Source organism: Orcinus orca, chromosome 5 (assembly GCF_937001465.1).
Source record: "Orcinus orca chromosome 5, mOrcOrc1.1, whole genome shotgun sequence".
NCBI lineage: Eukaryota > Metazoa > Chordata > Mammalia > Artiodactyla > Delphinidae > Orcinus > Orcinus orca.
The window spans coordinates 81,349,948-81,366,292 of record NC_064563.1 but is presented as its reverse complement, the minus strand read 5'-3'; the positions used below and the strand labels follow the sequence as shown (position 1 = coordinate 81,366,292).

General features: G+C 37.5%; 1 protein-coding gene and 1 long non-coding RNA gene across 2 annotated transcripts in view; one reads left to right on the top strand and one right to left on the bottom strand.

Annotated features, from left to right (window-relative positions):
• The first annotated feature begins 14 nt into the window (after nt 1–14).
• Nucleotides 15–14,566, top strand: LOC125964527 (uncharacterized). Its single transcript, XR_007477620.1, has 3 exons — nt 15–145; nt 11,360–14,104; nt 14,235–14,566. It is a non-coding gene; the product is annotated as an uncharacterized LOC125964527 (long non-coding RNA).
• Nucleotides 5,853–16,345, bottom strand: part of KPNA1 (karyopherin subunit alpha 1) — a 73,378-nt gene continuing 62,885 nt past the window's right edge. The window contains exons 13-14 of the mRNA XM_004278563.4: nt 10,868–11,046; nt 5,853–9,412 (exon numbers count right to left, since the gene is read on the bottom strand). Of these exons, the coding sequence (XP_004278611.1) occupies nt 9,225–9,412; nt 10,868–11,046 (367 nt within the window). The 3' untranslated portion in view covers nt 5,853–9,224. The remainder of the gene's footprint in view (nt 9,413–10,867; nt 11,047–16,345) is intronic.

Below are 16,345 nucleotides of genomic sequence, written 5' to 3'. Positions count from 1 at the left end.
GCGCTTGCGCAAAAGAAAGCCCTGCGGTTTTTCTTCCGGCATTCTGCACTCTTGCCCTCCACGCGCGGCCAGTGAGCTGCGGTCTTGGGCGAGAGGGAAAGTGAACAAGGCTTCTTCCAGATCTCACTGGCTAGCGTAGGAAGCAGTGAGTATTTCGAAGAACATTCATTACTTTTTGGAAACCGTGTGACGAGAACGGACTGAATTTTGCGATGCCGGTAGCTGCAGGGTTAAGCCCGCATTTGGATGTAAGGCGCTCAGACCGCGCGTTTCTTAGCAGACCGGTGCCCACCCAGCGCCGATAACTCTGCGTAAGCTCCGGCTGCACAGGTGGCTTTCATTCTGTTCTCCACCTGCTGTGGTGTAGAGCCTGGTGGGGGGTACGAAAGGCTGCAAGTAGGCGAGGGGGACGTAGCTAAATTTACGCCTACATTGTAAGACTTATGATTTAAAAAGTGTTCCCTAAACGTTTCGGGAAGGATAAAGAATATGTGTTAGGGGCCTTTAAAGGCCAGTGCCCACCAGGTAGCCCGACATGGTAGTGCCGGGGGAAATGAGAAGACGTTTGTCTTAGCACTTCCTTATGGTTTAAATTTTCCAAAGATAAAGTTCAGATCTGCATAGGTGTTTGGAACGGAAAAGGTGGAATGGGTTAAGAAATGTGTAAGGTTACTCGTAACTAGGCTTTAGCCAGCCCTCCCTACTTTTAAGAAATGATTAGTGGCTGTGAAGTACGTGAAGGATAGATGCTTTTCAGGTGTAAATTACTCTTTAAACAAGAATAAGTTTACCAAAAATGGAAGCCTGACTATTTTCTCCAATCCTGTATAGTCTGTCCCTTGGTATCTACAGGGAATTGGTTCCACGACACCCTCCCCCCCGCCCCGCCACACATCATACCAAAATCCACTGGACGCTCAAGTCTTTTGTATAAAATGCTGGAGTATTTTCATATAACCTACTCACATCCTTCCCTATACTTTAAATCATCTCTAGATTACTTACAATACTTAATACAAATGCTATGTACATAGTTGTCAGGATGAAGCAAATTCAAGTTTTGCTTTTTGGAACTTTCAGGATTTGGGGGGGAAGATTTTTGATCTGTGGTTGGTTGAATGTGAGGATGTGTAACCCACATATAGGGAGAGTCGACCGTAATTGCTCAATAAAGAGTGCCCAAGAGAGGCTGTTAGTGTTGTTTGAAAGGTTTTCCTGGTAGCCAGTTGAACTGAAGAGGCAAATGTGTCTCATGATGTTTTCTGTCAGTCACCAATTAAAGCATTTGGAAATAAAGGGTCTCCTGTCCTATACATACTGGGGATAATTTAAAGTCTTGCTTTTATAAGGCACAACAGCATAATTAGATCACCTAGAATAAACTAGTAAAAACCTCATTACTTAAAGACTGTACTACTCTAGTTTGGAATGTAGACAGGAATTGACTTAGCTAGTGCAAATTAACAGTATAAACACAATGTGGTGCTGAGAATGGGAAGAGCATCTTTAAAATGGTTTGAAGCATCCATTTTTATACATTATCTTAATCTGATTTAACTCCGCCTCCTCCCTCTCCTTTCCTCCTCCCATTTGCCAGGGTTAGAGTGATTTTTACTGGGAAGCTTAGAAACACTCTAAATAACTCATTAAAAAATAAATTTAAAAGCACTTCACAGAACATAGGCTTTGTTTCAAAGAATATAAGTAAATCTGTATTTTTGGAACAGAGTAAAGAAAGGCAATTAGACAAGGTAAACACATGGTCCGAGGGCTAAGATGGGTGTTGGTACTGGAGTATATTTAGCCCACTAGAAATACCACAAGCATGAGGGAGAGAGGGGGCACACAATTAAGAATGTGTTGACAGGAATATCCAGAAATGATTTTGTGTCAGATTTTCCCAAAATTTGAGTGAGAGATTTCAGTATTAAAATTCATTTCTTGGTGTCTGCAGTGTTTTTATGAATAGCATCAGGAAGTCGTGTAAAGAAAAAGCTATGAACATAACTAGTTAAGTCTTTATTCATTAGTCATGTTCTAATACTAACATGTAGTCCTAATATTGTAGTCCGTATGGATTAGGACAAAGAATTAGTTTACTTCGTTCGGAGGAGGGGAGCATCAGCAACTGTGGAGTGTGTAGGAATAGGGAATACTGATACAAGTAAATCCAAAGTGGCTGAAACCATAACTAGAGATTTGCATTTGGGGCTCTCAAGCAAAATTCCTTACTCGGTCCCGTTTTTAATCATTTCTATTTTTGCTACTTTTAATCTTCACCAGATAGGGGATTTGGAAGTTTCTCTCCCATTAAAGTTTCTTTAAATTTCCCATAGAAGTTTTAGAACTGAAAGTCTCATCTGTGGTTGAAAGGTTTATTCTCCTTGCCACCCAGTAAAGTTGCAATTCTAAGTAGAAATATTGCCACAAATGGGTCATTTTTTTTTTAATTCTAAAAAAATTGGGGGTGGGGGGGTGGGTATGTGTGTCAGACCTTAAACACGGCCTGGGAGTGATTCCTATACTAAGGAACAACTTGACTGACGTCCTTCCTAGCAACTGATTACCAAATCCAGACCTCAAAAATCAAGCATAATAGAACTCTATACATACCCAGTTGCCTAAGACCACTAGCAATTTAAATATACAAGCATCTCTTTGGGCTAAATATGGGGTGGCCATGCAACTTATCTAAACTGAGACTTCTTTAAAGTGAAACGGGGCACTAAAATAATTAACAGGTGTTGATTTAAAAACTGGGACTGCCCCCAGCAAATCAGAACAGTAAGTGTGGACTTCCCAAGAGGGCTCTCCTCATTATCAGAAGTTAATCTTGGAAGATTCTACACTCTTTGTATGCTAATTTGCACTCCAGCCTTCGCAGATCTCTCCCCACCACTGTGGTCTTCTGGGTTTCTATTTTCTCCTTACCCATAAATAATGCTGGGGCCAAGTGTTTTAGATAGGGCAGTGATCCATATTGTGGACACCCGCTGGGCTCCTTTGGCTTCCTCAGGTTAAGTGGGTATAGATAAAGGAATTTAGAGAGTAATTTCATTCTTTGGAAAAACATTCAAGATCACAGAAATGACCATTATTGATTTTTAAATTAGAAAAATACTTTTTTTTAAAAAAAAAGGTCATGAAGAACCTAGGGGTTAAGACGGGAATAAAGACACAGACCTACTATAGAATGGACTTGAGGATATGGGGAGGGGGAAGGGTAAGCTGAGACGAAGTGAGAGAGTGGCATGGACATATACACTACCAAACATAAAATAGACAGCTAGTGGGAAGCAGCCGCATAGCACAGGGAGATCAGCTCCGTGTTTTGTGACCACCTAGAGGGGTGTGATAGGGAGGGTGGGAGGGAGGGAGATGCAAGAGGGAAGAGATACGGGAACATATGTAGATGTATAACTGATTCACTTTGTTATAAAGCAGAAACTAACACACCATTGCAAGGCAATTATACTCCAATAAAGATGTTTTAAAAAAATATTTTTTTCAAAATGGCAAATGAAATAGGGGCAACAGTCATCTAAGCTAGCTTTAATAAACTTGTAAACCCTACAATTGTGTACTATGGATGATAGTGTAGTCTGCAGGAACAAAGACTGTTTGAAGATTTTTTGTTTTCAGAGAAAATACCTGGTCAGTGGAATGTCAAAAATGGTAGAGAAGCAATCACAGAATGAATAAATACATCTTTCTGTTTCTACTGATTTGTCACTTAAATTGGAAGAATGTATAAAGAAAGTATTCTCATGCAGCAATACATATAATGTGTAAAAATGAAAAATATTTAATAGCCTAATAAGGCAACCACCACTTCCACATTGGTTGGATATAATTGGCAAAAAAATGTTTTCTTCTTAGAGTATGCCAGAAGAGACTGATGAGCTATTTCTGGTGTATATATAAACATGGTGTTGATTATATATTAGTTACCCTGTAAAATATACCCATTAACTTTTCTCAGAAGGCATAGGGTTTTTTGGGGTTTTTTTGTTTGTTTGTTTTAATATAACAAACCTGTGTTATGACAGCATTTGCTTTTGTAAACTTCAGGTCAAATTATGTCTCCTGAAAGGGAACTACATATAAAACACTTAAATTTTGAGACACTAAAGAGTTGCTAATCCTTGTTTCAAACAGCAGCATAAAGGAATTCCTTTGAGCTTTCTTTGGTACCCAAGTACCCTTTACTAATATCACATAGATGCACATTCCTTCAGTCATTTAATATTTATTGAATGTCTACTGTGTGCAAGGCACTCATCCATGGCCTGACCAACCACATTCAAGTACAAAGAATCATTAGAACCATTCCAAATCAAAGTGTAAGAACACTTTGAAAAAGGACATAGAGTGGTCAAAATGACGAGGTAAGCAGAACATACTCAACAACATACATTAAAAGGTCATTTTTTTAAACTTTGGACACTCCTGTGTTGACACTCCTTTAGGAAGCTGTGTTAACTTCACATCCATGGATGGCACTGCTTTCTATGGCAGCGTTCTTGTTCCAAAGCCTTTCCCTCTCTGTCAGTACTTCCTACATTTGAGTTTGTTGAATGGAAACACGTTTCTGAGTTTAGCCATTATGCTTCTAAACTCAAAATCAATTATTTATATATTATTTTTAACTTGTCAGGTCATACAGAATTTTAGCACCACAGAAGGGGAAAGATGTTTGGACTGAGAGGGTCTACACGCCAGATTATGTAACCTAAAAGCAATTCATACCTGATTTAGTCATTTCAAGGGGACTAATAAGGAAGAACGAGAAAGAATGGCCCAACAAAACAAGAGTTGGCCCCGCTATGGTTGCTGTGTCTTGTTCTGGGAATTCTTGGCACAGAACACCTCACTGTGACTGCTGCTTTCTTCAAGACACACAACCTGCAGGGCTTTTCCCCACCTTTAGACAGTGTCCAAGGGCTGTGACCTTGAGGCAAAGTAAATTCTCCTAAGTGTTGATTTTGTCACTATAACATAATGACAATTATCTACCTCAAAGAGCAGTTGAAGGATTAAATGAGAAAAAGTGAAAGCCCTTACTTAGCCAGGCACCTGGAACACAACAATGGTTCAAATAACGACTAGTTGCCTTTATGTGACCTGTAGGAAAACAGACTGGGACTTCCTTGTCTACCCCTAGCTGAAAACAGAATGGAACTTCATCTACCCTTAATCCTTTCTTATTACCCCAAAACTTCCAGATGAATTTTATGTCCAGTAGCAATCTGATATTTTTAGAATCAGCATATAATTTATTTTACTTTATCACATTCTTCTGATGCTCTGGTACCCATTGTTACTACCTATCCTTTTCTGACAATAAAGCATGTTACAGAATATTCTCCAAGTTAGAGCAGACTTACTGTACTAGTAGTACTACATCTGCCTTCAATTACTTTAGCTTCTTAAAGATATATACGTAACTTTAACTTTTGACGATAGAAAAAGATAGCCAAGAATATTTCCCAGAGGGGTAGATATATATTTACTCTGCTCACCTCACAACAGAAGAAAATGGTTCTGTTAACTTCAGATGGCAAAAAATTCAGATTTGAGACTTCCATATATATGTATACCTGTCTCTGCAAATGAGCAAATTTTGGAATGTAGGAGGTAGAACATAGTAAATAAATATGAAAAGCAAATAATACCTCTTTCTAAAAGTGGATCCCTTTTCTTTAGTGAAAATCACCCTTAGACATCACAATTTCTAATATATGTAAAAAGCCCCAAGCCCTTAAACAGCTATAATGACTTGCCTATTGATATAAAAATGTTCACAAAATTCATTAGCGAGAAAGAAAAATTCTTCAACCTGAGGAAAACTCTTTCATAATGCAACCCCAAATTGGGGTATTAAATAACTGAAATATTTATTTAGCACTAGAGAAGTAAATTCATAGTTGCCCGTGGGTGGCCATGTACAACAAAGGATAGTTGACAAAGTTTGATTAATAAAATATACTACATATTTTTCCTTATGCAAAGTCAGCAACAATCTGGAATAATTCAGATTTATTATGGGATAACTGTTAAAGTTTATATCTGTAACAATAACGATGAAAAATGACCCAGATCCCATTCAGCTTTATCTGGCAGATGGAAGGAACAATCCTAGGGCAATAGAATTTTCGAAAACAGTACAGCTGATATAAGTTAAGTTTAAAAGCGTTCTAATTACTTAGTGACAACATGAATTAAAAGTGTTCCATGGAGAACTCTGTCTCCTAATTCTCACCATTCTTCGTACCTATCATCTTTACCTTTTTTGGTGTCTCTCAATCTGGCCATTATCTACCTCCTGGTCCTTCAGATACAAAGTGCCTTTACATCCCAAATGTTATCAATGCTTTTTTTCCCACTAAAGTTCTCATTTCAAAGAATACACTTTGAAAGTTTGGAGGAGGAAGAAAAGGAAAGGGAAGTAAAATCAAGCCACTTCCCACCCCCACCCCATCAGTATATTAAACTACAGAAGAGTTTTCCTGTGTTGAAATTAGCATGCTTTTTTTGTAATAAGTAACATCTTAGTGATAAGATTATACAATAAAGTAAATTGATACAATCTGCCAGGTAGAGAACTAAAAATAGGACTTAACAGCTACCTCCTAAATGTCATCCTATTACCAAAAAGGCTGCTTTATCAGTTACAACAATTATGCTGGGATTTAACTTTTTATCAATTCCAACTTTTATATTAAAAAAAATTCATTGCAAAAAATTAGCTCGTTATCTCATGGCTCATGAACTTCTAGGACAGGAGCAAGATAAATTCCTCTTGTTTTAGACAGAAAATAGACCACATTAGTTAAATGGACTTTCTTTGTTTTAATTCATTCATTGAGACACCTGCAATTGCTAGCAAAAATTCCCAGTGTATGCTCTTCTTGCTAACTTGGGGAAATAATTTTGTTTTATATTTTTTCCATTCAAATTGGTTTATCAAAATGAGCTGAAATTTTTAAAATTATCCAATAGAAGGTACATGATTTAAAACATCCTAGAGAAATGTGTTACCAGTAATTTATAATTTAAAAAAACTCAGCCACGAAAAAGTCAAAGCTAAAAACAAGATTTTTACTATGAATCAGTGTTTATATTACCCTTCTGAAAGAAGTTATATTTTAATGTGATGTAAAGGCAACATTGAAAGTTTTTCTTTAAATTAACCACCTAATTTGTCCCTAAAATTACAAAGAATCAAAGTCTTTTACAGGTCAAGTGCAGTAAACTAAAATGTTCTTTCAGCACAAAGCAGCACTAGAAAAAGTAACAGTTATAGATGGGAGTTGACTAGTTTTGCGTGGCTGCTCCATCAATAACAGACAGACATCAGACGGTATCCATCCAGAGCACAGACACAGTTACAGACTAGATGCAAAAAATGCATCACACGCTTGGCTGATAAATGTCCTCTGTTTTTGTATCTTTCTACTTTGAATGAAGTGGATTTTTTAAAGTTTAAATCAGATCACGTAAGTTGGCTGCTTAAATAACATGATGAGGTATGAAAGCTCTGAATGTCCCTAAAGTTCAGCAGGATTTACCAGAGACATAACAGCTTGCCAGGGGAACTTCCAAATAGTTATGCTTTGGGGTTATAATGAATTCTAGAAGAGGACAAAATTAAAGAGGTTTAATAAAAGGATATTCTCTGAAAAAGTGAGCAACTTTTCCTTCAGAATTCATTTTGAACAGCACATCAACAAAAAATCTTCTCTGATAATATATCCCAACATTGAGTCAAGATGGCCAACTAGCACCAAGAAGTCGTATTGAACTCAGTTGCAGTTCTCTTGGCAATTAAGCTTATTTTTTCATTCCAGTCTGAGCACAAATGTGGATCACTGAAGACAGTACTGGAAGCGCCATTTGCAGGTAGAGATTGCAGTCATCATTAAATGAGCCAGAAGGTAGAACTGTTTTTATTTTATGGAGGGGACTTGACTGGGTAGTACTAGTAGGAGATGAAATGAAATGATTAGGGAACAATGAGGTTATAAGAAAAAGATCACTGCCCTTATTTGGGTTAAACAGGTCATGTCCAGAAGATGGTTATTTAAGATAAAGATGTTACTTATGTGCAGCATGAATACATTAGAATCCAGCTGCACCCAACTAAGGGAAAAAAAAAAGAATTCCCTAAGTAACCTTTAAAAGCATGTGTTACTTGCCAGTCACAGAGGGGAAAAGCACCTAGGGTGAACTCCAATTTAATGAGGACCTTGATCAGGACCACAAAGCCTGAAACATTTGTTTTAATGCAGAAACACAGCCTCTAGTCACACTGGTTAAGTTTGGGAAAATCAGAGGGCTTTTTTTTTTCTATTTGTTTTTAACTTGTTTATTGAATTACAGGATACGGTTTCGATCACTAAGGATTCTAAGTCTTCATACCAGCAATAGAATTGAACCACTTCCAAATCCTAAGACACATAAGACCAAAGAGAAGCAGTAGCCATACAAATTAATATGTGCCCCTCTCCTTTTTGCTCTAAGGGAATCTTCAAACCAGTATCACATTTAAGAGTCAAAGTGTTAATTCTTCAGCATTCCTGACAACTAGAAAGCACATTCACTGAAGGCTGAAGGTGAGGGAGCGGATGGTTGAATATCTGTGGAGAATGGCGCCAACAGAGGAAAGAAAACCATCCAATCTCAGTAAGGATTAATGCAAATTTGGCTAGAAAAAGCCACCAGGTAATCCAAGGGTTCACTGTGGAAGAACTCATGAAAAGTACTCTGAAGTACATAACAGGTCTAAACATCTCCCTTGTTGCAAGTAGTTGTGTGAAATTCAAGATAAAGGTTTAGTCTCATCTTTTAATGTATTTTTTCCCACATTAAAGGGAATGAGGAGTCCTCTTTTTTCCCCCAGAAAAAAAAAAAAGGGAGCCACATTATTATGTGTATATTCCCATGACTCTATAATATATAAGTGCGGATCTCCACAGCCTAGGGGTTTTCCATAAGAGAGCGGGCCGTTCTGGTTACCCTTTTATTAGAAGGGTATTCCACCACAGAGAGCCAGAGGTTTTCCAGATGTGTGTAAGAGAGCAGGTGCGCAAGGCAAGCAAATGAGCGCAAACAGTATTATGGAAAACATTTGAGAAGTTAGCTCCATGAGGACTGTGGGCTCCACAAGAGGACTCGACTGGGTAGCCTGGTCTGACACGGGGACATGAAAGCAGAGTATTGCTTCAAAGCTGGAAACCTTCCATAGGTGCCTCACACTGCTGGAAGATGTACTGCTGCTGGCTAAGGTCAACCTGGGGTGCAATGCTGCTGTCTTCATCCTCGGTCCCGAAGTAATGCTCAATGAGATCAAAGGCCTTCTGGTAGATCTCTTGGTTTTCATGACTCTGTAAGAATTCAATTTTATCCAGACCTAGAATGAAGAATTAAAAAAAAAAATCTGTTGTATATCTGTTGGAAATTCTAATAAAACTATATTTTGCCATGTCTCTTTCCTTGACATAAAAGGAAGATTCTCTGTATCTCATAAGCATCTTGCAGCAACATAGAAAACATTGCTGGGATTACATCTGAATAATACTATTGCAAACTGACATCTTAAACATGTGTGCAAGAAACAGCCAGTCCCCAGAAGCAGCAGTTTCCATAACAGTCACATCATCCTGTGCCCAAGGCCAGGAACAGAAGTTTTCCTATTGGACTGTGTCTGTGGCCTAATTTATTCTTTGCTCTGGTTCTATCTACCTAGGCCCTGAGCTATCCAATATCATTTCAACACATGTGTAATATCCTTAAATCAATCAGAATCAATTTCTATTGCTTAAACTAAGAAGTCTAACCAGAACAATTAGCCAACACATACTCCTCCCTTTATTAAGTTTAAGCACATCTGAGCTAGGCTTTCTTTTACCTATAGCCATAAGCAATCTAACTGCTACAGCGATACTGGAAATAAATGTTAACACTGCTCAGAAGAAAAAAATACATATTCATGTATGTATCCATATTTTTATATATATATATATATATATACACACACACACACATCCAAAAATTAACAAAAGTTCTCTCCTATGGCAAAAGATCTGGGTAGAGGAACATTTGTCTTTTCATACATTTCAAAATTTCTTACACTAAGCAGGAATATAGTTTTTATAATCAGGCCTTTAAAAAATGGTAAACTGTTAAAGTCATTTTGGAAAACAATTCTGCATTATCTGATAAATTTGAAGATGAATGTGCCCTATGATCCCTAATTCCAATTTTAGGAATAAACAAACCCTAGAGCAGTGGATTTCAATCCTGGCTATGCATTAAAATCACTTAGGGAACTTAAAAGTTTTAAAGCACAGTGGTAAACCAGTGATTAAGAGTACAGTTAGAACTGAGATTGGAAGAATGAGGAAACCAAACAGCAGATAGTGACTCTACTGTTTCTAATGAAACTCTTAGAGTTTACAGTCAAGAACACTTTAGGAACACAGGAATTGGGGGATGCAACTCAAAATCAGAACTCTAAAATCTTACAAGAGAAAAGGAGTGGAGTCGGGCATTGTCTACAGTAGATATGGATGCTCTTGAGGCTCAGATGGACTAGTAAGAATACAAAAGTACCCACAATGGCAAGCAGAGTCAGGGAATGGAAGATCCTAACAGCCCAGTGTAAAAAGGGCTCAACTTAAAAGGGTACTTGCTTCTCTTCACATCTACAATGCATCTTCTTTTCCAATTCTGCATACTAAATATTACTCATAAGAGAACAACTTTTTTGTATGAGTTTGCTAATGACAGGTGTGGACAAGCCAGAAAAGCATGGAGAAAAAGGAAAAAAATAATTTCAGGACATCTATTAAACAATCTATCTTACCATAAGCTTCTTCAATCAAAGCACAGTAAGGATTAATGCCAGTGCCATTCCTTTTGGCTTCTTGTTCTCCAAGCCTCAGGATATTTTCCAAGCCATTTAGGGCAACCTGTACAATCTTAGAGTCCATGACTGTGAGGAGATCACAGAGTGGCTTGATACAGCCCAGTTCTACGAGGTACCTAAATTAATACAAAGAACAATTTAGTCAAACAAAGCTTTTCATTTCATAAAACTTTTATGAAATTGGTAGGAGGGAAATCCTCAAATTCACTGTAGAAATAAAAGTAGGCACCCATTCAACCATACAACCTACACCTTGTCAAAAAAAAAAGCTACAAATAAATTTAAAAAAAAAACAGTTCTCTGGCACCATCACCATTTTTTTTCCCTCCACAATTATTAGACTCGAAGAAACTGGAATAGTCTTACTTTGACTATGAGTGATTCTTCAAAATAGTATAGTTTTGATTAATTTCATTTTTGTTTCTATAGGTAACCACACCTCTGAAACAGGACACACTTGGTGCTAAAGCCAGCGCCAGCACAAGCCCAACAAGCCAATTCTACTGTGTACAAAGAACTCTTAAAGCTCAAAGATAAGAAAACAGAATTTAAGAATGGGCAAAAGATCTCAACAAAGATATACTGATGGCAAAAAAGCATATGAAAAGACACAACATCATATGTCATTCAGGAACTGCAAATCAAAACAATGAGGCCCCTACACATCTATTAAAATGGCTAAAATCCAAAACACTGACAATACCAAACACTGGTAAGGATGTGGAGAAACAACTCTCATTTTTTTTGCTGGTGGGAATGCAAAATATGATAACCACTTGGAAAAACAGCTTGGCAGGTTTTCGGTTTTGGTTTTTTAACAAAGCTTTCCATATGATCCAGCAATCACACTCCTAGACGTTTACCCAATTGAGATGAAAATTTATGTCCACACAAAAACCTGTACAAGAATTATTTACAGGAGCTTTATTCCTAACTGCCAAAAACTAGAAGCAACCAAAATGTCCTTCAATAGGTGACTGAATAAACTGTAGTGCATTCAGACAATGGAATATTATTCAGTGATAAAAAGAAATAAAATGAGCTATCAAGCCATGAAAAGATGTGAAGGAACCTTAAATGCATATTGCTAAGTGAAAGAAGCTAGTCTGAAAAGACTCCATACTATATGACATTCTGGAAAACAGAAAACTTTTATAAAGGCAATAGAATAGTGGTTGCCAGGGATTTGAGGGATGGAAGTAAGGGAGTAGTGATGAATAGGTGAAGCAGAGGGGATTTTTAGAGCAGTGAATAATACTACAATGGTGGAAACATTCATCAAAACCTATAATTGTACAACACAAAGAATAATCCTTAATATAAAATATGAACTTAAGCTAATAATGTATCAGTACTGGTTCATTAACTATAACAAATGTAACCACACTAAAGCAAAAGATTTTACTAGAAGAAACTTAGAAGGGAGGGAAGTATACAGGAACTCTGTATTATCTAAATTTTTCTGTAAATCTAAAAATGTTCTTTAAAAAGGCTTAATTTTTTAAAAAGTTTTATGTAATATTTAGCTTTATTATTTACAAAGGAATGAATTTAACAGTATTGTGTGTAATTTTATTTAAATATTTACTGACAATTTAGATGATATGTCCTAGGAATAGACTAGGTCAGTCATAAAGAGACTAGGTAAGGCATGAAGCCATTTCTGACCATTTCCCCTTCCTTTACACCACAGTTTTTAGTCACTAAAAACTGTTAACCATTCCTTCAACATATTTACATAATTCTCACTGTTTTTCTTAAAAAAAACAAAACCAAGCCTCTTTAGATTATAAATGTTAGTTGCTGCAAATTTGAAAAACATAGAAAAGCATAAAGAAAAATAAAAAGTACCCAGAGATAACCACCACTACAACATCCCAGCTGTGCTACATACAAGCTGGATGACTTTGAAAAAAAAAAAAAAAAAAAGCTGGATGACTTTGGACAAGTTATCTGATCTCTCTGTGCCTCAGTTTCCTGAAATGGAAAAGTCTGGGAATCAAAGACTAAGTCTGTCACTAAACCCCAGCAAAATTTTAGAGTAGTTAATTAAACAGATGACTTACATGTCTACACTTAAACTTCACTGGCCTATATAGGCAAGTCTATAGAACACCAACTGGATTTCAGAGATTTGTTCAGAATCTCCAAATTGTCTGCAAACTTGATCATGGTCTATGCTTGATATGATTTTCTCTCCCATCTAGAAAGCTTGGCTCAGTAACCTCTAATCCTTACATCGCCTTTAAAAACCTCATTTACTTTTGTAATACTGTCTGGTTGTGAAACCTTTTATTATGAAAACCAGTGTTCTGAAAATGATTCAGAATTAAAAACAAATTTTAAGTTCTAGAAAGCTTCTAGAACTTGTATATAATTAAATGAATAAATACTGACTAAAACTTTCTTATTGAAAAACTCTACCCAAAAATGTGCTAATAAGGGCTTCCCTGGTGGTGCAGTGGTTGAGAGTCCGCCTGCCGATGCAGGGTACACGGGTTCGTGCCCCGGTCCGGGAAGATCCCACGTGCCGCGGAGCGGCTGGGCCCGTGAGCCATGGCCACTGAGTCTGCACGTCGGAGCCTGTACTCCGCAACGGGAGAGGCCACAACAGTGAGAGGCCCGCGTACCGCAAAAAAAAAAAAAAAAGTGCTAATAAGTAAATCCAGAGTTTTGAAGATGTGAGGTTTTATATTTGCAAAAATATGGTATTATTATTATTATGGCACAGTTCATTAAATGAGTTTTGGGTTCCCAATTCTAGCCACTTAAATTATACCTCCTTACAAGATCAGAGGAATTCAAGGTGCTGTTTTCTGATGCAACCACTCATCTTTGGAGATTTAAGACCACCATAGTGGTATTTCACTACTGATGCAAGTTTCTCCAAAGATAGTAATTTGCACCAAAAAGCAAAACAGGTCATCAGAGGACCTGGGCTGTACAGGAGTTGGAAAGTCATGTTACTTTGAGAAAAGCACTGCAAGAAGTATGTCCTCAGGAAAGTCTGAAGACTTGAAAAGATGACTGGAAAACAGGCACAATTCTATGGTTAGAGTCTGGAACTGGCTCCAATGGGTGGTGTATTTCAAACACTTGGATAAAGCAATCACTGGTCACTGACGCTAGCTGGCTTGTGTAGCAGAAAAGGCTTCCATTAAGAAAATTTTCTGGGTAAGGAAATTTAGTCCACTAGAATTTACTATCTGGAAAAGTGAATTATATTTCTCAAATATTTCTTCTGATGAAAAACAAACTCACTGTGTCTTAAACCATCTCTCTCGGAACTTCCCTGGTGGCGCAGTGGTTAAGAATCCGCCGGCCAATGCAGAGGACACAGGTTCAAGCCCTGGTCCGGGAAGATCCCACATGCCGTGGAGCAACTAAGCCCGTGCGCCACAACTGCTGAGCCTGCACTCTAGAGCCCGCAAGCCACAACTACTGAGCCCACATGCCACAACTACCGAAGCCCACACACCTAGAGCCCATGCTCCGCAACAAGAGAGGCCACCACAATGAGAAGCCCTCGCACCACAACAAAGAGTAGCCCCGGCTCACCACGACTAGAGAAAGCCCGCACGCAGCAACAAAGACCCAACGCAGCCAAAATTAAATAAATAAAGCCATCCCTCTCAAACAGGATTTTGCTTCTTCTGTGTCCTAATTTTATCAACAGCACCACCTTTTTCTCCGGTCATCTTTGGCTCTTTCCTTTCCTTTGCAATCTGTTAACCTGCCACCAAATCCTACAGATCGTTATTTCCCATATCTAGACCCATACCTCATGCTACAACACTTTTTTTTTGCCACACCTGGCAGCATGCGGGATCTTAGTTGCCCGACCAGGAATCAAACCCGTGCCCTCTGCAGTGGAAGCATGGAGTCTTAACCACTGGACCACCAGGGAAGTCCCTACAGCTATTACCTTAATTCTGGCCATCACAGTATACTAAACTACTGCAATGGCATCTTAATTGCTCTCTTTCCTCTCCTCAAAACACTATGTTCTTGGGACTTCCCTGCTTCCCAAGATTAAGGCCTTCATCCCAGTTTTCAAAGTCCATCAATTACTTAATTCCTCATCCCTGCACAGAATAACCTATAGCAAGATTGATTTGCCTCTTCCAATAACATTTACTGTGCATATTCCCTCATGCTATTCTCTCTCCTCCAAAACTGCCAAATCTCTACCCAAATGTCAAGTTTCATCTCTTTCATGAAACTTTAATTCCAGGCAACATTCTTTATCCTTCATTTTTAAGAACTGTAGTATGTATTAGCATTTGATTATATTTAACCTAAAATTATGAGTACTTCCTAAGTTATTCTAACTGGTTCTTGCATCTAAATCTTGTCTTCTCAACAATAAGCAGAAGCCACACAGATGTCTTTTATCAGTAATAAAGACAGATTATTTTCTATAATTTGGACCATACTAGTTTTATAATAATCTTTCAAGATAACTCTTTACCCAGTTAATAAAAAACTGCTAGGAGACTGATAATTAACTCTATTATTATAAATAGCTATGCTGAATTGTAAAAAGGGATAGTAGGCATTCCATTCCTCTCTAACAGAGCAAAATACCCCTGAATACTTTCTGATGAAAGATACCATAGTATTTTAAAATGTCTTTAAAATATGTACCTGTACAGTTTCACTATTTCAATTAAGAAAACATATTTGGTATAAAATATAGTGACAATAATTATAAATCTGAATTTGAACATAAGACAACCATCAACTGTTCTAATAACTTCTATATATTACTTCATATTACTGCCATCTGGTGGTGGCATACTTAAAAATCATAGTACCCCAGACCGAACTCTAGAGGTTAAAAAAGACCCAATCCCCTACAAATATGCTCTGAAGACCACTTGAAGTCCTCCTTGGCTAACCTATCCATGATGAACTTCACCGAAATAGCTACTGCATGTGTTAATCTATTTAAGTTGTATTATTTCAGGTACATACTTATTTTCTGTAATCTTATTTTCTGATCAGTTTCTGAAATCTTAGGACTACTTTACCTTCTCATGTTGAAATTCCCAACAGAGCACTAAAAAATCAGCACTGGTTGAGCACCTGCATTTAACCCACAAAGCAACAATATCAGAAGTAGCTATGTTTCCCCCATATTACTACATATATAGAAGGGGTTAAATGCTTTAACACTCATTGGTAACCATATTCTCATTTGAATTCCCCAAAGAATCTTAAGGCAGGCTAAGAGTCTAGGTTCCATTCTTCTTTTTTTTTTCTATCTGAAATACTGTATATATCCACAATTAACCATCTGATTATATGATGTTCCTTTGAGGAATTGATTCCTATCCATATTTATGCCTACTCTAGCCATTAAGATTACAAGTTGCTGCCCTAAGGGCCATTTAAGTCTCAAGCTAATACACA